We start from the raw sequence: 19,654 nt of genomic DNA on the forward strand, positions 1-19,654 counted from the left end.
TGCCTTTGCAGGACAGATCTTTCCAGGTACAATCCCTTCCTGGTTTTGTGCAATTATCACCAGCCTCTGTTTTCAAAAGACAGGTGCCTGTGACAGATAGGTGAATATCTCCAGGAACCAAACTGAAACAATAGAAGCTAGGCACTTAATAAAAAATAATCCCTCACAAAGCCCACCTAAATTGTTCAGTATCTAAATATTTTTACAAATCTGGGTCATGGATCCCTAAGTTCATTTGGGGAGATGCCTATGTGGTCATCCTCACAGCGGTATGAGTCCCTTTTTAAAGCCGGTGGGGCAGGAAGCCTCCTCTGCATCTCCCAGCATCCCTGGCCTTTGGTTACTACTAAAAGGTTTCTCTTTAGCTCCTGTTTCATCTTCCATCATCACAAAACAGCTGCTGTAAGGTCTTCTTCCCATTTGGCCTCTGACTAATCACATCTATCCTGATGTCTGATAGAGAGAATGCCTCTTTGCGGTCTAATGGGAGCAGTGAGGGATTCAACAAAGGACCTTCCTTCCACTTTTAGAAAGAACTTTCATCAAAACGTAACTAAGCTAAGAAAACAGCTGAGAACTGCTTACCATCTCCTTCAATCACATGACTGCAGGGGAAACAGCTGAAGAGGAAGGAGAAACAACAAAGTTTTCAAGCAATGATTTTATTGACGGTAATTTCTCAAATGTATCTCAATAGCTTTCCTGTTTTATTTAAACTGAAATAAAAGGAGAAGGATGGCAAGTCTGATTTGGGTTTCCAATTGAATCTTGCGTCATCTAATTACAAATGTCTTCATGATATTAAAAATGAAAATATTTCTTTACATCTGCTCCACCCTCTACAAATATGGTTTTGTTTTGCTGCTTCCCTAATCCTGAACATCTGAGCATTTGAAATCCAGCAATGAAGAGTCACATACACATTTTTAGTAAACATCCAGCTGAACATCTGTACATCCACTCAACACACAACTCTTGCCTGGTGTATGTTCTTGCTCTATCCTGACTGCAATACTGTTGCTAATCATGTCATGGCATTTATTGTCTGCAGGGATGCCAGCATATTTCAATCACCTGCCCTTCATCGCTGACAAATTTAGGATCCACCTGCAAATTTGCAGAACTCCCAAATGTAATCCTCCTTTATTTATCCAAGCAGAGATGTGTACACAACACCTTGCACCTGGCTTCCAAAGAATAAAGGTCTATCCATTATGGTGCTCGACTGCACAGTCAAGGGAGTCTGGAGGGAAACGGTACAACTACATATACCTCTTCTTTAAATGCTAGGTGCTGTCCTCTGACAAATTTAGTCTTTGTTAGTCTTCAGCAACCGGATGAAAGAGCTGCTTGATGCAGCTCATCTTAACACACGGTCATCTTAGAATTGCAGCTGTAAGGAAGACCACGCCATTCAAAAGCTTTGTGTTAAACCACTACTCCTGAGTGGCAAGTCGTCTTTATGTTCTTTGGGAAAACTGGGTGTCATTAGCTGCTCTCATTTAAACATCTGTAAAAGCTTGAAACAGCTCAACATAAGCAACACTAAGCTTGAAGAGCAACTAGATTCTGATTAGCCCAGCTATCCTGAAAATAAGAATTACAACTATTGTTTTGTACTTTTAGATCACTAAAATAACATTCCTTTTACTGTCTTTAACATTTCAACCCAAAAGTTACAAAAAAAATGCACTGAAGTGATTCTGATACGTTATTAATGACAAAGATTACATTTTCAGCACCACTGCATCTTGTGAAGAAAGTACATGCTACAGGATATTTTCACAACAAAAGGCCTAGACTGCTTATCTTTATAACTTAAATGGAAGATAAAGAAGTAAATCTTGTACAGAGACTTGAAATATGAACTGTCACCTAAACTGCTTTAGAGATACTTACGTGGCAAGTAACTGGAAGCCATAGAAACGTTATAATGCCCACTAGCACTACGTTTGTCACAGAACTTTACTGCCTTTCCATATATCCTGCTTCTCACTTGGTGACATTTTCTTCTGCAAGGACCTCGCAATGCTTCCTGGGACATCTCCTGATTTTAGCTCCGCAGGCAGAGGTCTTTTCTCAGTGGAAGATCAGGCACATCAAGGTTGAAAATGGGATTAGGAGATGCATTTGCTGATCACTGCTGCACACTTTTCTAACCCTTTCATGGAAGCTGATCAGCGATATTCCAGGTAAGTACGTTAACCTTTACACTTGTGAAAGACAACGTGTCAGCTGATGCTTACCCCCACGTGCCACTGTTTGCCCATAGCGTTCACCACACGTCCTTCAACTGGTCTTCTACGTGCTCCACAGATGGGGACGCCCATTTTGTCACGGCAGGTAAACCATATAATTATTCTCCTTTCGGTTCGTGAGCATCAGCAGTGAATTCCTTCCTGTTCAAAACTTCATTAATTGAGAGCATGAATAGAACAATTTCAACTTCAGAGCTTCCGTAGAGATCATTTAATTTTTAGCACTTGTTTCAGTAACAGGATTTATACTATAATAATGTCTTTAGCAGCATCAAATATGACAGTTCAATATGATTATTTTTTTTTAAACAAGCTTGATTGATTCTGAGAAAAGCCTGCTAAGTAGGATGCATCAAATCTCTATGAAAATAGCTACGGAGCTTGTCTCAAACAGGTTAGAAAGCTGTAGTCATGCCTGGCTTACATTCTGGCTCTCTTAGCACAGGTTTCTTTTAGATTTACTTAAATGTAATTGAAGGAAAGAAAAATGCACTCCTCTGCATTTTCCCCGTGATATCAAACATCAGAGAAAGAAAAATATAAGCTGACAATACCGCTGACAACACTACAGGTTGTTCTTCAAATCAGCCTCTGCCATGATAATGAAATGATAGCTTCCTTTGTACTAAAAAGCAAACAACTAGTAACGTGTGTTATATCCTACAATGCCCCCTCATCCATGCATCACTGGGGGATGTAAAAACATGCAGCTATGTATTCTGCAGCTGCAGAAGCTGATGAAACGAGATGAAGGAAATCTGAAAAGAAAAACACACTTTGTGCAACTCAACTAAAAGCAAAGAACATAGGCAAGATAATGACTGAAGCAGCCGAAGACAACCAATTTTCTGCCCTTTGTATTAGAAAAATAATGTCATTTTGCTGCTATAAGCAAGTTTGCACCCAGATTTCCTATTTCCTATGGTACCACCCTGTGCTGCAAATTGCAGTCTTTCATCCCGCCCCACTCCCATGCTTTACCCTCAGACTCTTCAGAAATTTAGATTGGAAGCTGGATGGCAAAACGGGCCCTAACTCTCTACATAACCACATGTACTGCATTAAAAGCATGAAATCAATGGCTACACAGTTTACTTAAAAAAAAAAAAAAACAAAACCGTGAAGGATCCCACTGAAATGAGCGCATTTATTAGTGAAAAAGGTGATAAACTGGACTCAAATTGGGGAACCCCTGTTGGGAAAATAAAAATCTATTTAAAAATGACAAAACTTCTGCATCTGATTTGTTTTTAAGTGTCTACCACAGTGTATCCTACTCATCCTGAAACATCACCAGGTACAAAACACACTTGACAGGAAATCTGGTGTCGAAGTAGACAAGTAGTTAATATTTTATGCACACATTTTAAGATATCCACTCTCAGTTTTGTGATGCATTCTTAGACCTTTTTCTCATAAAAGACACTTTGGTTACTCCATCTCAGCAGGAAAGCCTTAGGAACCATAACCTCTACATCCCTCCCAACTGTCATTCCATTTTCATCATTATCAGTGATAGAAGGAAGGGTGAAGACCCACCTGCCGTTATTCTTGACAAATCCAACTCCTGCCAATACTTGTTGGCAGATATCACAGCAGAAGCACTTCCAGTGGTTGTTCATAGCTTTAGTAACGCAACCAATAACAAACTCACCTGTAGGAAACATAGTAACAGGATGTAAAATGCCATGCTACACAAAGTTAAAAGAAGCCTGCAACTGAATTGCTAGAATTACATCACCTTGCTCCTCTTCTAGAAAAGGACACTTTTCAACTGTTGTTCACACAGTGTTGGCTTCTACTCCACTAGGCCTAGAATCAAGGCTTGAAAGAGCTCCATACTCAAAGCACAACAGAACTGAGTTTGGATGGCCCTGACCCTCCTGCGAGAAAACTCCTGCAGTCAAAGTACAGTAGAATACAAAGACACACAGAGATACAGCAGGAGAATGCACTTGCTAAACAGCAAATCCAACACGCACACCAATTTCTGATCTACCACAGAGTCCTGTGCTGGGAGGCACTGAGGAAGTGAGAAAACTACCATTTCATATTCTCTGCTGCACAGCCATGCCAAACACTCACGCTGTTCTCTGCACGCACGCTGCAGCCAAGGCCCTGAGCAGCGCAAACACTGCCTGCAATACGTCGGGAGCTCCGCCTCCTGCTGCTGCCAAAGGCTGACACCCGGCTCTGAAGAGCCTACAGATCCAACAGCTGCCAAAGAGAAGTGATCAGGCAGATAACAGGTATGAACGAAACGAAGTCTAACATGCAAGTCTGTGGCATTCCCATGAAGTCATAGCTTTCCAAGAATAAAATGCGATGGTCTCTAGAAGTGTCGGGAAAGCTTGAGGCATCGCTGCTGACTGCAGCCCTGCTGATTTCAGCTACTCTCACCACATTCAAGAACTGGAAAAGCTCACTTTCAGGCAGGATTCATGGAGTGCTGCAGCCCAGATGGGTTTTTTCTCTCAATGAAAAGCCTTCACATTAAGCTTACCTGACATCGAAGTCACTAACTATTCTGTGAAATGTGGTATTCTTGAACCCACAAGCCTTTCTCCCCTGTGCACAGGGCCCTGAAATTTTCAGCTGTTCGAGGGACAATATTTGAAAGCAGCTCCGTGGTTGTGTGTCCTACAGGTTCGTCACTGGCAGAAACAAAATACACAACAACAGGGTTGGTGTCCTTTGACAGCTCCGCTGCCAGAGAGAGGTGGCCCTTCTGCAGCTCTGACAAGCTTTCCTGGCATTCTCCAAATCTCCTCTCAAAAGAATTGGCCAGTTCTTGAACTTTAGCTCTGACCCCAAATTGCTCTACTTTCACTTCACCATCTGAAAACAAATCCGAGATTTCCTTAGCTCTAGTCACTGCAGCCAGAGATCAGCAGCTTTTGTTCTGTATAATCTCCAGGGTAAAACAAAGCCAAACAAACTACAGAAGATACTGAAAAGAACTGTAAAAACCACTCAACCGACTAACCAGCATCACCTGTAGCTGTCCAAATTAAAACACTGTTTGATGTTTCAGAGGGCACTAAGTTCATTTCTTTAGCGATGACATGCTTTGCACACACCTCAAGAACTTGGTCCCTTCTCATAAGGATCCTGTAACACTTCTTCTGTGTATGGAAGAGGACCCTGAGCTCTCCAACACCGCGCTCCTTCCACTGAGCAGCATCTCTGGCCCAACTGTAAAATTTTGCCCTCTCTTTGAAGGGAATTCCTTCATCTTCTTCTCCAGACTACCTCCACCTAAAACACAGCACAGTAATGCATGATTTCCCCCAGAAATTGTCACCAACAACACTGTTACAATTCTGACATCATAATCCAAAATTATTCGATGTTTTCCTTTCTTCAGTGGCTTTGTACCCACAGCTCTATACTCATCATGCACTGAAGTGACCGAACAGCCCTGCCTTCTCAAAAGGAGAGAGCCCAACAGATTTCAGCCTTTGAAATTCATTTTTAAGCTATCAAGTGTGCCGGCATATTTCCCAGTGAAATTTCAGGTCTGCTGAATGATGTGCTGAGTGATAACCCAGCACTGTTAGCATTCCAGGTGTTCCCCTTATGAAGGCTGCTAAGTAACTTAATACTGGCATTTGATCAGAATAAGAATCAACTGAAAATAATAAATGGAGGCCTCACAGCTGCATATCCTCCTCACTTTATATGTGCACATTACTGCCTTTTAACATCCTTCAATTAACACATCTTCCACAGTTAAAGAAAAGCTTGAAAGAACTGGAGAAACATGTGACGGACAAGCATTTCTGAAAGAGAAAAAGAGCAGGCAAGGCAAGAAAGAAAACAACAGACGTCATAATATGATTAACGGATGAGGAAAGGCAGACAAGATATTGCAGAAAGAGGAAGACAACATTTTGCAGACTTCATCAGATTAACTGTTCCAATTAAAGGACACTACATACTGTTTTTTGGTGCTCTATCAGTCTTGCTTAGTCATTATACTAACCTGCAATTAAGTTCTATTCTTTACAGGAAGCCAAACTAGAAGACTACAGTCATTGTAAGCTTCTCCTCTTATTAGGCATACTAAGGTTAAACACGAAATCCAGACATGAACAACTGAGTTAAGCCTTACAAAGCTACATCAAGCTTCTTCAAGCAAGTTGTTCTACTTCCTAAAAAGCTGTATCATCACCTCCTGGTAAATTCTCTGACACGCGAGCAGTTTCTGTGGATTCTGCTTCTCCGCTGCTGGCAGCTGACTGCACAAATACTGTTGCTGTTGCTTCACTGGTTGATGGAGTATGCAATTATTCCTTACTTGTAGAGACTGAGTCAGTACGATTAATAAAACAGTAAGCAAATAAGCCATAAGAGCCTAAAGATACAAACTTCAAACTCCATTAAGTCTGGACACTAAGAATAACGACTCCCTCCAAAAAAACCACATTTTCTCTCTCCCCTCCCTCCCTTCCACAAATTGATAAATTTCTTCATTTAATTACAACAGCAGTACAGTAAAAACAAGATAGTAAGTTCTCAGTCTCCAACTTTCCTATAGTGCTACTAATGTTTCAGAACAGCTAACTACCAGGGATTAAGGGAAGTGAACAACTGGGGAAAAACAAAAAAACAAACAAGAATTGTTGTTGGAAGCTTTCAGACATTCTTCATCACTCTTAAAACACACACAGCTTTGACTCAACAAGAGACTGAAGTACCTTTGAAGCAGTACGATTCCAAAACAAGCACCATTTCCCTTGGAAACTGCTCTGAAATCACTTAACTCTTACATACCTGCTAGGAGGAATTCTACTAGCCAAAGCTGTTTCTACTTTAGGAGGCAAAGCTGTTTCCTTTCTCTCCCAGAGAAACTTAAGTTCTTAGTAGTACCATAGTTCCAGTGCCAGAACAGACTTGAGACACAGTCAAAGAAGTCAAGTAGTTTCTAATCTGCCAGACGCTTTATTTCTCACTAAGTGAAAATAGTCTAAGAATAATACTGCAAATTTATTGCCTAAACTTTCGTAAAGACTTGACTCGTACTTTTTCTTTGAGTTTTTACTTCTTTCTGAGAGCCTTCTGGACTGGCATCCTCCGCACTGCTACTAAAGCCACAGACAGACGTAGAAGGGACCTGTGGAGTTTCTCCTTTAGCCTTCTGCTCAGAAGATTTAGTTTCCCAAGCAGTAACACATTCACGTTTGACTGGGGGGCCTGCTGCAAAGCACAAAGATTAGTGGAAAACAGCTGATAAGACAGCTAAATACCGTGATCATTTTTGGCACATACATTATAAAGTAACCTAACGATATTCAGAACATCTTAAATGTAGAGCTTTTGAAATAACATCATTATGTAAAAAGACACTCATTCAGGATAACCAAGGAACTGTAAATCCGTCATACTTGGGTTTTCTGCTGCTATCAAAGAACCTCCATGCAATAATGAAGACTTCAATCTTGCAACTGCCACTACAGATACTAGCTTCCTTTGACATTTACTTATATTTCCGGTAGCTCAATACGTGCCACCTTTTATTAGTACACAGACACTCACAGCCTCAGAAAGAGTGACTGGCCAAATGGAAGATGACAGTTTTTCTCAATTTAAATATTGTAAACATATTGTAAATGTTGTCTGTTGGTTCTAGTAGCACTATACACTTTCCTTTTGAAATTCACGTCTCAGACCAAGAACAGGTCAGCATTTTCATATTGTTACAAGAATTATTGATGGCCATACGCCAAACAAAATACAACCACAGAGAAGAGCCATATGGGTATCATCTACAGAGGAAAAGCAAAACCAAGGACTGAAAAAGAAAGTAAGAAACAGAAAGCAGTAAGCAGCAGCGTGTGCTACCGATGAACTTTGAGCATTTGGAACTCCAGATGATATTAACCAGAGACTGAATAGAGCTTATTTCACAATACTTCTGGGAAGTACAAGAAGAAAAACCACGACAAACAAAGGCTCCAGCTAAAGATGTGAAGTTACTGGAAAGGAATGGAAGCAGACAAGAAGGATGCCTCCTAGTTGAAGGGATAATTCGAGTTGAAGCTTAAGCACAATTGCTGTTTTCGGAGTTTACCAGTCAGAGCGAGGCCTGAGCACAAACACTGCCAGTTCAACACAAAAAATGCACTGTCAGCACTTCACCCTGACATTTTAAACAACGCCTCGTTGTTTAAACAATATTAGCATCTCCTGGTTCTAGCAGTACCAAATTCCTTCCCTACAAAAAAAGCAACACTAAGATCAACTCTGACGCCTCGGACAGATTCCAAAATCCTACCCACAACTCCCTTTCTCACTACAGAGTTGCACTGAGTCCCGCATAAGGCACGCTTCTGTTCTTACGTGCAAAGAACTACAACTTCATATTTACTCAAGTTGAAAGTCTAGGATTTGAAGATTCACAGACGTGCATTAGAACTGAAAGAAACAACATACTATTAAGACAGAAGAAGTAATACACAATGACCAGCGTTAACAAGTGACTGACTAATGAGCTGCACACTTGAATAAATTACTGGTTCAATTAACACTCACCTTTCTCCAGGATTTTAAACGAGAAGTTGGAGGGCCCACCCTGTGCCGAAGGAGCCGGCTGGGATGCCTCGCTCTCCCAAGGTTTCTGAGCAGCACTACAGCTTTTGGGTGGTTCAGCTACTCCCGCTTTTTCCTGCTCTGCTTTCCGAGATGCTGAAGTTCCTTCATCGCTCTTTCTTGGACGATTCAAGCTGAATCCAAAGAGGGAGCCGGGGGCTGAAGTATTCCCAAACGGGAATGTCTCTTTGTTACTGAAAACGCTCCTGACAATTCAGATCTAAATACAAACTTTGGAGCAGAAACCTCCGTTTTTGCTGGCGTTTCAGAGGTGCTTGATACCTCTAAAGCTTCTACGGTGGCATCACAAGCATCACCACCATGGCCGAGGTCGCTTCTCTCCCTGGTAGCTTCCTCCAGCACAGCTACAGCGTTGTTACCACAAGGAGATGCTTTGGCTGCATTAGTACGAGAAACATGAGATGTTACCAACGTGCCTTTCCCACAGGTGTGCTCACTCTTGTCCTTGTCTGCTGTTTCTTCAGACTGGAGTGTAACTCCACTACTCGAAGGCAGTTCGTTTTTGTCTTTTTCATCCATGTTTGTCAAGTCAGTTGTACACTCTTTGGATGGATCATCTTTCTTAGCGGTATTTTTACTGGACTCCTGTATACCAAATTTAAATCCACCGAGAGGCATCCACATTGAAAAATTACATCCTTCCTCTGCAGGCTTTGCTTCACCATCTGCAAGATTCTGAGAGGTACATGCTGGTGTTTTCCCTTCAAGTTTCAAGGAAAATTCTTGAAGAGATACTTCTGAATTAGTTTTGCTTGTATTCTGGCAAGTAACACATTTTGGGGCAGTGGGTTCATTTCTTACTAAACAGATGTCACAGTTCCACTGGCCTTCCTTTTTAGCAAAGGCAGATCCCAATTTGTCCTGTGCGGCACTAACACTGGATTCTAGAGGTTTTAAAACCACACGTTTTGTGAAATAGCCTGGTTCAGGCAGTGGTGGATTTGTGCTTGCCTGTGGAAGGCTGTAGTTGTAGCGATCACCACAAGGCAAAATGATTCCAGCAGATGGAGCATCAAAATGCCAAGGTGCGCCATACGTGTCTTGAGGAAACATGGCAGCGCAAGTGTTTCGCAGAGGTGGCGTGCGGATTGCTTGTTGATGAGCATATCTACGCTGCTGAGGTGCAAGTCCATCCATGCCACAGACAGGTGCCTAAAGAAAAAGCACCGTTACTTCCTTGTGGAAAAGGAGGAAAAGGGATTAGGGTGCTAAAGCCCATGCAACATGTACTCTTAATAGCAAGGCGTACCATAAAATGAGATTTCAACTCTAATCAGTTTTAACTAAAATCATACGTTCAAAACTTGAGTGGTATCTGAAAACACAGACTGGGGAGAAGCGTAAGCTGAATAGACTCATTTTTCTTTAGTATTTAAAAAAAAAAAAAATCAAGCCCCCATACTATTTTGGGGAAAAGAACAATGCAGACAACGAGCAGAGGACATATGTTAGCAGGTTAAAAACATGCTTTGCTGGCTGTTTCTCCCAAACCCAATATCCCAAAGCTTAGCTGATTACGGAACTTTCTGCCTGTCTCCAGCAGACCTCAAGTTTAGTAAACGCTCTCTAGGGAACCGCAGTTATATCCTGCTACACACAGAAACAAAACCAGTTCACCACATCAGTAGAAATGGCTTGAGCGGATTCGTATGTCCTCACCTTTGTTGGTGTTACACTGGTTGCAGCAGTTCTTTGAAGATACTGCGAGTTACAAGCAGGTGACTGGCTACAGTGAACAGATGGGCCAGAGGTAGCAACTGAAAAGGAACACCAAGAAAGGAGCTTATATCCAGTTTTTGTGATTACTGACTTGAGTGAACTTTCCCAGGGGACCAGTTTTACTCATTCATCTCAGAACACTGCAGAAACATTTTAAGAAGTCTTACTCCGTTTAGCTAAGTGTTCAATTAAAAATTCAGCATCAACTTACCCCTTAAAGGAGCTTCATGAAGATTTTGTGCTCTCCGATAACCATCTGACACTGTATCTGTTTCATAGCTTCCAGCAGGCCAGCAGTGAGATGATACATTTACACTGGAACTATTACGTTTCATTTCCCGTATTTCATTCTATTAAAGACAGTGTTTCAATTAAGAGCATGTAAACGTATTACATTGGTATTTGGAGAAAACCTAAGGAACGATCCCTACGCTCCTCTGCTATTTAAAAGCATGTTCAAGGTCTGAGACACACACACAAAAAAGATGAGTTAAGTGCTGCAATAACCTATGATCTTCCCATGCTTTACGAAACTGAGACTGTTCCCTGAAGCTAGAAATAAACCCAGAACAAAGATGACAGTAGCTAAGCTGAAGAAAGCACAACTTTCTGCACACACAATCCTCAGGATTGCTTCCCATATCTGAGTACCAAATCAGAGTTTGTAGGCAACAAAGTTTTACTCTTGAACTCACTTTAAGCAGATGTTTATAGCAGTTCTCTTCACTGAGTTTTAAGAGGTAGCCTGGTAAGGGAAGTTCAATGCTTGGGTCACAAAGTACTTACCAGAACAAAAAGATCAACCATTCTGCATCGAATATAGTGACTAAAGTTGCTTACCGTTAAAGCTTCCACGTGCTGACACAGCTTTTGAAGTAAGGACTTGTGATCTTCTGCCCACTGAGAGAGAGTCTTAGGAGAAAACTGGAAAGAAAAGAAAAAAACTAATTGAACTTGGATTTTTTTATACAAACGTAACACTTCCCTAGAAGAGTAACCGGCTAATATACCTGGTAGGTATTTGTTGGCGAGAAAGAGAACTTCTTAGGTGATGGAATTGAATATTTTACTTCCACGTGTGCAGCTGGTGAGATATTTCCGGAGGCAAGACTTCCCTCTTCACCATTCTCTCCAAGCTCCTGGATCACTGCATTCAGCATTTCTGTTACAGCTTTAACAGATACCGGCAGCTAGAAATGTATTTGAAACGCAAGTCATGATCGCAATTCTTCCTCAGAGCAAGAGGCTGTGCTCTGATCTACGGCTGCACAGTTTGCAAGGCTTTCTGCACAGAAATTCTGGGTGTTTTTTGTTGTTTTTGTTCCCCCAGGAAAGCCCTATATCTGTTAACATTAACGTAAGACGACAACTCACACAAGCATTAATTCTTTTACTTAGTCAGCTACTGACGGGTCAGAGGAGCTTTCGTCAATGATCTTCATCAGGTAATGCTTTCTTTTAACAAGATAGGCTTTGCGTTCTTCTGGTAACGTATCACCACTCTCAACCTCTTCTGCCTTTCTTTGATAAAGCTAAGTAACAGCATATGGATTAGGAATAATCAGTCAGAATGTAAGTAATAGAAAAGCATTTTGAGGTAATGCAATTTACAAACTTACAATGGCAAGCTTCCAGTACGAAACCACTTTCTTAATAGCTTCAAACGCTAGTAAAGCATCATCTGCTGATTTTATTCCATAAAGCAAAGAATTAAGCTTGATCAAGCTCTGCTGCTTATGGAATTAGTATATGAGAGCTACTCAGGTCATTCCCCTCCCCCCCATACCAATAACCTTAATACTAGTTATTTTAGCTGCATTACAGAGAAGGGAATAGCCTATAGGAAACACACTCATTAGCCCTTAGTCACTTTACTTCTGACAAGTGAAACAGATGAGATTTTCTTCACACTACTTGAAATCTTTTAAACAAGTATGGAAGGGTAAGATTTGGCCAGGAGACAGCCTTAAAAACAGTAGTTAGTTTTTGGAATGCAGGCGTTCAGTGCGCATACAGTGAGAGCATTCAAGAACTGCAACAATTACAGGCACAAACTGAAGAGTGACTTACGTGGAAACTTTTCAGATAACACAATGCTGCGAGTTCACATGCATCTCTCCATTGTGTCTCGTTGTTCTGGGCCGTTTTCAGCAGGAAAGTTCCAGTGTGCATGTAGAAGTGTCCTTTCATTTCAAGGAAGGTACGAGACAGCTCATCAGGTCCATCCGCACACGGCTTCACTGAGTGAAGCACACAATCAAAACTGGAACATAGAAAAGATTCATTTTCAACCAAGTCCTGGTCTCCCAGGATTTATACTAGACCCCTATCACTGAGTCTTCTCTGAGGCCTTTAGCTCAGACACAGCTTGCGGATCAAGCCTAGCAACATTTGCTCTTTGCAGTTAGTACAGAGGAACTCCTCTTCCATCCATAAAACAGCTACTCACTGAAAATGATGCCTGCTAGAAGTTCGGTGACCCAGAAAAAATATTCAATTTTTTTCTTTTTTTTTTTCTTTTTTTAAATAAGCAGAACAGTTAAAAGAGTACCTTTCAAGGGCCCCTCTGCTTTGTCAAACATCTCTAGAAGCAAGCGTCATTTTAGCCAAGCTAGAATAGGCCAGCAGATGATCCTTCTTGACAGCTCTCCAATTATTTTTATCAGCCTCCAAGTCTCGTACTGATTCAAGATATTCCTAAAGAATAAAGTTCATCACAGAATGAGGAACCGCCATCCTTCTATGAAGGCAAGAGTTTCTCCAGAACTTCTTGCTACATAATCCAGTTTCCCAGGTGAGATGTTAACGTATTCTTCAGCAGCAATGTTCCAGGAACTATTTGCCTCAGCAATTCCCTCCCTGATGGAGCTGCTGTATCTAACTTAATACCTCAGCTAGAAACTAAACAACGCTTTAAGGCTTAAGAAAATCCTAAATAAATCACTGTTTCCACAGACATTACATTTAAAGGAGTTAAGCCACTTGAGAATTAGCTGCCATTGTAACGATACTAAGAGAATAACACCGGTTTCAAGGACATGGGAGATTATGACAGGATCAAAACATGATTAAATACCTCAAATGTCTTTATGACGCACAAACACCACTCCAAGCTGGAGTCTACAGGTATTTTCTTCTCCGCCTCCTGACAATGAAGCACAGCATCTCTTAATCTATTATTTGAACGGTAGAGAGCAACCAGTCTGATGTTAAGGTAGGGATCGTCTGGTCTCGCATAGAGCTCGGTTTGAGTCATATCAAAGAGCTGATTCCAGCCATCTTCGCCTTTACGCTCCAGTAACTGCTCCTATCACATACAAAGGCAACACGTTAAAATTTCATTCTCTACGAGAGCCTCTTCAGCAACTATGTTACCTGACTGTTTTCTCATCGCCATTACAGGCTACATTACTCAAACTGCTCTGGAAAGCTGGTAGGTGCTACTGAGAGTTTGACAAACATTTTAGAAGTGAGGGAAAAAAAAAAAAAAAAAAACACAAAACCCAAAGCTTTAGAGTTTGCATCCTGTAGATGCTAAGTTAGATGCTAAGTTAAGACTGTCAAACCACCTGGTTCAAAGATGACACACGTCAATACAGAACAGCTTGTCTAAAAAAATAAAATAACGTAACCACACAAAAAATCCCAAAGCACAAGCCTCTCAAGACTTTGATTTCATTGCAGTTGTGCTCCAGAAAACTAACACCTGTACAAAAGTGAGATTGTATGACTGAAAGCATTTACACAGTATTAGGGAATAACAGCATCTCATACACTTGACAGTTTTCAACTCAAATTAAAAAAAACTAGAAAGCAGTGTAGTCATGTAATAGAGACAATACATAACCTATCTAATCTTGACCTCTTGGATAATATTACTACCATGGTTTTCCCATCGCTTGACGCAACTAAAGTTTCTTCTAGGCACAGAACAGAGATCAGAAGCAGGAATTTACCTTCAGTCTGTAAGCAGCAGGATTCCCAGGGAAGAGACTGGCAGCTTTCTCAACCCAGTACTCTGCTCTTCCATCAGTGATGTCGTTACTGCATAGTAACTCTGCAATCTTCAGTACAAGATCTTTCTGCATTGGATTCAGCTCCACAGAACGCTGGTTTTCCCCATGCATGCACATAAGAAAAAAGGTTACTAGTAACTTGATCTTGCAGTCCACGTAGAACAAGAAAGAAAACATGTCAAACATGTCCCCCATTAAACAGACCCAGCAAGTCAAATTAGAACTATCAATAAATACTTTCTCACTACGTTAAGAAAAGCCTTTTTCCCTTTCAAGAAGGCCACCATTGGTTTGTAACACCCAGACAACTGCTGGAATTCAGAACACCATAAGAGAAACAATGTCAAAACCAGCTCCTCTACCACCCGCTGCTGCTCTACTCAGACAGCCAGACCAGGGGTATCTCTAGCCTAACCTAATACGGAGGCTTCCGGAAAACAGAATTAAGTCACAAAGACTGATGGCACTCAGTCACTGTGCTGGCAACAAGACTTTTGTGTGTATCCTCTCCCTCCCCGGTGCCCGAATAATGAAACACAGACTGTGAAGTTCACATTTATATGCTTACCTAATCGGAACTGTATTTGCCCCATTCCCTCTACTTCTGAGGAAACAAACAAACAAAAAGCCCACCGCTAACAAGAAAACAAACAATGCAACTGAAAAACACTCTCAGTCCAGTCTTTCAGTAGCAGCCAGATTACTGCTGTCACCATAATCCCTACTGCAGAATTCTACAGGGCTCACATATTCTTAGTCCAAAGGGCAGCGGGAAGAAGACTATCAGAGCAGGAAGCACAAAGATCAAGTCCATTTACAAAGGAATAAAGCAGGACAGGGAGGTGAGTGAGGTGCTTACCTTGTAACACCCAAAAGCTTCTTCCGTGTTATCCTGAGCCTCGTAGATCTGTCCCAGAAACCTGTGCGCTTTGGGATCTCTCTCTCGGACACTGAGATAAATAGATGTATATCTACAGAGTAAATAAATAAAGAAAGAAAAACCAGAAGGATCAGTATTCCTCAGTATTACAAGTCCCCCCACACCTTGCAGCTAACGTGGGACTTTAATCTGTCATACAGGACAGTTAGCTGTATTTAGTTCAAGGGGCTTGATCTAGATCTTCAAGTAAGGCACAACATTATTGCTACACGTACAGATGTTGCATATTTGCCTGCAAGCACTGGCCTTCATTAAATAAAGCAGTAGCTCACAGGAACTGTAAGAAGGACGTAACACGATGGCATAAAAGACATTTCTACCGGATGGGTTTTTACAGCACCACGTAACTACCCATGCTTTAAGTTGCCGTTTTAGGAAGATTTAAATGGCACCATATTTCCCATTTGCCGCTACCTTAAAACAGCATGACAACGGTCTTCATTTCTCCACTCTACTTCATTTAGCTTTCCCATCACACTTTAAAGAACAGAACAACATACGTAACGTTTATTACCTCTTAGCAAGTTCATATTCTTTTATCTCAAAGTACAGCTTAGCAAAAAAGAATCCTTTTAACGATCTCTGAAGAAAAAAAAACAAAGGGTACATTTTAAATATACAGTACTTTTGAAGTAATTGAGTAGGGAGACCCTTCTTTCCAGGGGTGCATAATACTTCCTAAAGTGTCTTCACAGTTATCAGCTCCAGTTCACTCCTTGTACTCTGGGCTTTGTTTTTGAAAGACACAGGAGTAAGAACATAACATTTCTTCCCAGTAACTGGCAAAGGCTACCAAAGCGAAACTGAGGTTAGTAGCAAAGCAAGTCCTCACACTTGTTACTTTTCACAAGCACACTTCCGACTAAAGAGAGGAGAATGGGGTCAGCTACATACAAGCTGTTTCTCTTGCAACCTATCTACGTTGCAGAAGAAAACAAATGCCACAAATCAAGCTCCTCCTGTCCATGCTTCTGTCACCTTCCTCTCTCGCCTGCCCCGCCTCCTCGTAAACGGGGCTGGAAAGGAATTTCAAAAGAAACGCCGGCAGCCTCGCACAACCCTCCTCTCCAAAATCAACGCAACAGGAAGACCAGCAGCTACTTCCATCACCGACCGCGCTCCACAGCCAGTCGTTCCAGAGAGCAGGGGATCACCCGGCTGCCCAGCCACCAACGCAGGCAGCAGAGCTATTTCCCCCCGCCTCTCCCTCTCTTCCTGCCGGCGTTTCACAACGCCGTCGCACCCACGGCAACAGCAGCCGCACAGCGGCCAAACGAGCCCAAAGCCGAACGGCACGCGTTCCCTATTCCGGCTCCTCGAGAGAGGGAAGGCCGGAAGCCCGGGGACCGTGCCCACGGAACGGGAGGGAGCCGAACTCCGCCCCGCCGCCGGGCTCCTTCCGAAGCCGCCGAGGGCTCAGCGGCTTTCCGAGGCGCGCAGCTGCGGCGAACCGCGTTTCCGAGGAGGCGACTCCGCGCCCGCCCGCCGGCAGCCTCCCTCGGCTTCGACTCCCCGCCGGAGGAGCCCGCCCTCGGGCCCGGCACCCGCGGGAGGGGCGGAGGGACGGGGCGGGCGGGGAGCGGCCCCCACCGCGGCCCGGGGAAGGCCGAGGGAGCGCCGCCGGCGGCGCCGGCCGGGCCGCAGCACTCACCGCTCTGGGAGAGGAGGCGGCGGCCTGCACGGAGGCGACGTACCGCTCCACCTCGGGCTTCGTGCGCCGTGCCATGGCCAGGAGAAGGAGCGAGGGAGAGGGAGCGGCGGAAGACCGGCACTCGCGCGCCGCTAAGGGAGCTCCCCGCCGCACGCGGCGGAACGCCCTCCCTGCCGACCGCGGCGACGCGCGACGTCACAGCGCGGGGCGGGGCGGCGCATGCGCGGCGCCGAGCGGCCGGTTCGCGCTTCGCGCGGCGGCGCTTTGAGCCGCGGGACGTCGGGCTGCTCGGCGCGGGCTGCCGGGCGCCGCGAGGGGCTGCGCGCGCCGCCGGTCCCGTCCTCGGCCGGCCTGCCCTCGCGCGTCTTACGGAGCTCGGCGCGGTGAGGCGTACCGAGCCGCTCTGCTCACCCGTAGCGACGCGCCGCGGAGAGCGGAAGCGTCGTTTCTGCGTCGGGTATTGGAAAGGGCGGTTGATCTGAAGAAGCGCGCTGTGGCGCATCCTTAGAAACAGCTGATGTGAAAAGTGGAAGTTCCGTGCGCACATTAGTAGCGTGTTTTAGAAACGCAGTTACCGAGTTACGTGAGAAATCCTTTCTCACAAAGCTGCGGTAGGCTCTAGATGTCCTAAGCGATGTGGGTGTAGTGTTCTGAGCTGGGAAACCCGCTGTGAGGTGGTTCGTTAGGCCAGCAGAAGTGAAACACATTGAACACGCTTTCAAGGAGCCAGGGCCTTTGCACGAAGCAGAGCTGTCCCGCTCTGTGGGAACCTCAGGGTGCCGCAGGCGGGCTCCAAGACACTCCCCTCTGTCCTCCTTCCCAGCTTATCTCTGTGCGAGGACAGAGGGATGACCAGAACAGTGACCAGTGTAAAGGGCACAAATGCTAGGGGTAATTAAACAACTAAGAGCTTATGTTTTTGTGCTATCTTGGCGCCTGCCTGTCACATCCCAACTTCTCACGGAGTGAGACAGTCCGGCCTTGTGTAGAGGCCCTGGCTTCTCTGATGTTTGCTACATCTGTTTTTCTCTTGCTGGCAGTTTCTTATCTAACAGAACAACTCTATAGTATGTTTTCTAATCCCTAACACACTATACTCGCATTGTTTGGACCATTTAACAACTATTCAGTTTTGCAAGAAAGAATTAATCACATAATTCAGTAATAATGTTTTAAAACATACCGCTAACATATACGGTATTTTACTTCTTAGATCAACTATTTCTAAGGATAAGTTACAGAATACAAATGCATGATGTTCTACTTCTTCAAACCAGCTGCTCTTGTTAATGTCAAATGCAGAAACAACATTCCATTTCCACAATTCCCCCCTCTTTTTCTTTCAAAGTGTTGATTTCTGCAATTCCTTTTTTTCTTTTTTCTTTTTTTAAAGGTACGATTCTAAAAACTTCTTCATTTTCTTCATTCTCCATTTCGTCTAATATCATCATTTTATCCGAGTGCGGTGGTGGTTCCACTGCTGTTTGCTTAGGCAGCGCAGTTTCTGTTAATCGCTGCACCAATCCCCCCACGCAGGGGATAATACAGCAACCGACGGCCGTCAGGACTCCTGCTGCCACAGTCAAAGAAGTAAATAAGGACACAATCATCCCTTTCCATTTGCCAAACCAGGACTCCAAACACCCAGTGAGGGAATTACCTATTCCTGAGTTTTCTGCTAATTCACTGGCAAGAGTAGTAAGCCCCCGTAATGCTCTAGTTATTGTGCTAGCTGGGGCTGTGTTATTTGCGATAAAGGTACAGCATTGGGTGCCCAACATCACACACACACACCCTTTTTCAGCTAATATCATGTCTAGGGCGATCCTATTCTCCCAGGCCATCCTGCTTGTAGCATCCAATTGTTCTGCAATTCCCTTTATTGCCTCCTTTGTATAGTTTATAAATCTCTGCTGATTGTAATAGATGTAGTTTATACAATCTACATTTTTGTTAATTGTCACCCACCAGAATAGAGATTCAAATCCTGCAGCAATTGATTTCTAGCCTTAAATTCATCAGGGACACCTCTGGGCACCCCAATTGAGTCTTTATATATTGTATCATCATCAAATGGGATTCCTAAACCTCTTCTGTTCCTTTTGCGAATGTGTGATAGATCCTTCTCAAATGCCAGAGTGAACGGTATAGCCAGTTGAACAAGTGCACAGGTACCTCCCCAATGAGATGGGAGAGTGGACCGTAAGATCTTCCCACCGCAATGCCACCAGAGATCCGCTCTGGGGATTCCCAGCCTTGAATAGTTCCCCGCCAAATCCTTCGTAACATCCAAGGTTCCACTGCACAGTGAGAAATTCCCTATAGGCCTGATAGCCCTCACACCCTGCCTTGAGAGACAAGCTGTACGGTTACCGATGGCCATGGAGAATGCAGGAGGGATTTTGGCATCTATCTCTGATATCCGGGGAAACAACAGGGAGAGTGATTTTCAGGCTTC

The 19,654-nt window shown here is 43.5% G+C and overlaps 1 protein-coding gene across 4 annotated transcripts; it reads right to left on the bottom strand.

The window, feature by feature from the left end:
* Positions 1-646: 646 nt before the first annotated feature.
* Positions 647-17,352, bottom strand: LOC149911833 (RANBP2-like and GRIP domain-containing protein 8). Of its 4 annotated transcripts, XM_090133256.1 has the most exons (18): positions 17,197-17,352; positions 16,060-16,127; positions 15,465-15,576; positions 14,546-14,698; positions 13,666-13,896; positions 13,141-13,286; positions 12,660-12,852; positions 11,964-12,121; positions 11,600-11,779; positions 11,430-11,513; positions 10,801-10,939; positions 10,530-10,627; positions 8,793-9,247; positions 6,433-7,457; positions 4,344-5,516; positions 3,798-3,912; positions 1,900-2,409; positions 647-1,393 (listed from the first exon to the last, which is right to left on the bottom strand). In XM_090133256.1, exons 1-6 carry the CDS (start codon positions 17,269-17,271, stop codon positions 13,164-13,166), a joined length of 762 nt encoding a protein of 253 aa, XP_089989382.1. In that variant the 5' UTR covers positions 17,272-17,352; the 3' UTR covers positions 647-1,393; positions 1,900-2,409; positions 3,798-3,912; positions 4,344-5,516; positions 6,433-7,457; positions 8,793-9,247; positions 10,530-10,627; positions 10,801-10,939; positions 11,430-11,513; positions 11,600-11,779; positions 11,964-12,121; positions 12,660-12,852; positions 13,141-13,163. The 4 variants fall into 4 exon arrangements, with proteins under 4 accessions (XP_089989382.1, XP_089989385.1, XP_089989383.1 ...); XM_090133257.1 differs by lacking the exons at positions 647-1,393; positions 1,900-2,409; positions 3,798-3,912; positions 4,344-5,516; positions 6,433-7,457 and adding an exon at positions 8,554-8,675; XM_090133259.1 differs by lacking the exons at positions 647-1,393; positions 1,900-2,409; positions 3,798-3,912; positions 4,344-5,516; positions 17,197-17,352 and having other exon boundaries at positions 7,183-7,457; positions 15,960-16,126.
* Positions 17,353-19,654: the final 2,302 nt, after the last annotated feature.

Source organism: Phasianus colchicus, unplaced genomic scaffold (assembly GCF_987193195.1).
Source record: "Phasianus colchicus unplaced genomic scaffold, bPhaCol1.hap1.1 HAP1_SCAFFOLD_56, whole genome shotgun sequence".
Classification (NCBI taxonomy): domain Eukaryota; kingdom Metazoa; phylum Chordata; class Aves; order Galliformes; family Phasianidae; genus Phasianus; species Phasianus colchicus.

Excerpts from the sequence above, each read along its gene's own strand:
- LOC149911833 (XM_090133256.1), bottom strand. The coding sequence starts at position 17,271 with ATGGCACGGCGCACGAAGCCCGAGGTGGAGCGGTACGTCGCCTCCGTG. Across the intron at positions 14,699-15,464 it reads AAGCTTTTGGGTGTTACAAG|CGTTCTGTGGAGCTGAATCC; the intron begins GTAAGCACCTCA and ends GGGGAAAACCAG. Across the intron at positions 13,897-14,545 it reads CTGCTGCTTACAGACTGAAG|GAGCAGTTACTGGAGCGTAA; the intron begins GTAAATTCCTGC and ends TGTATGTGATAG.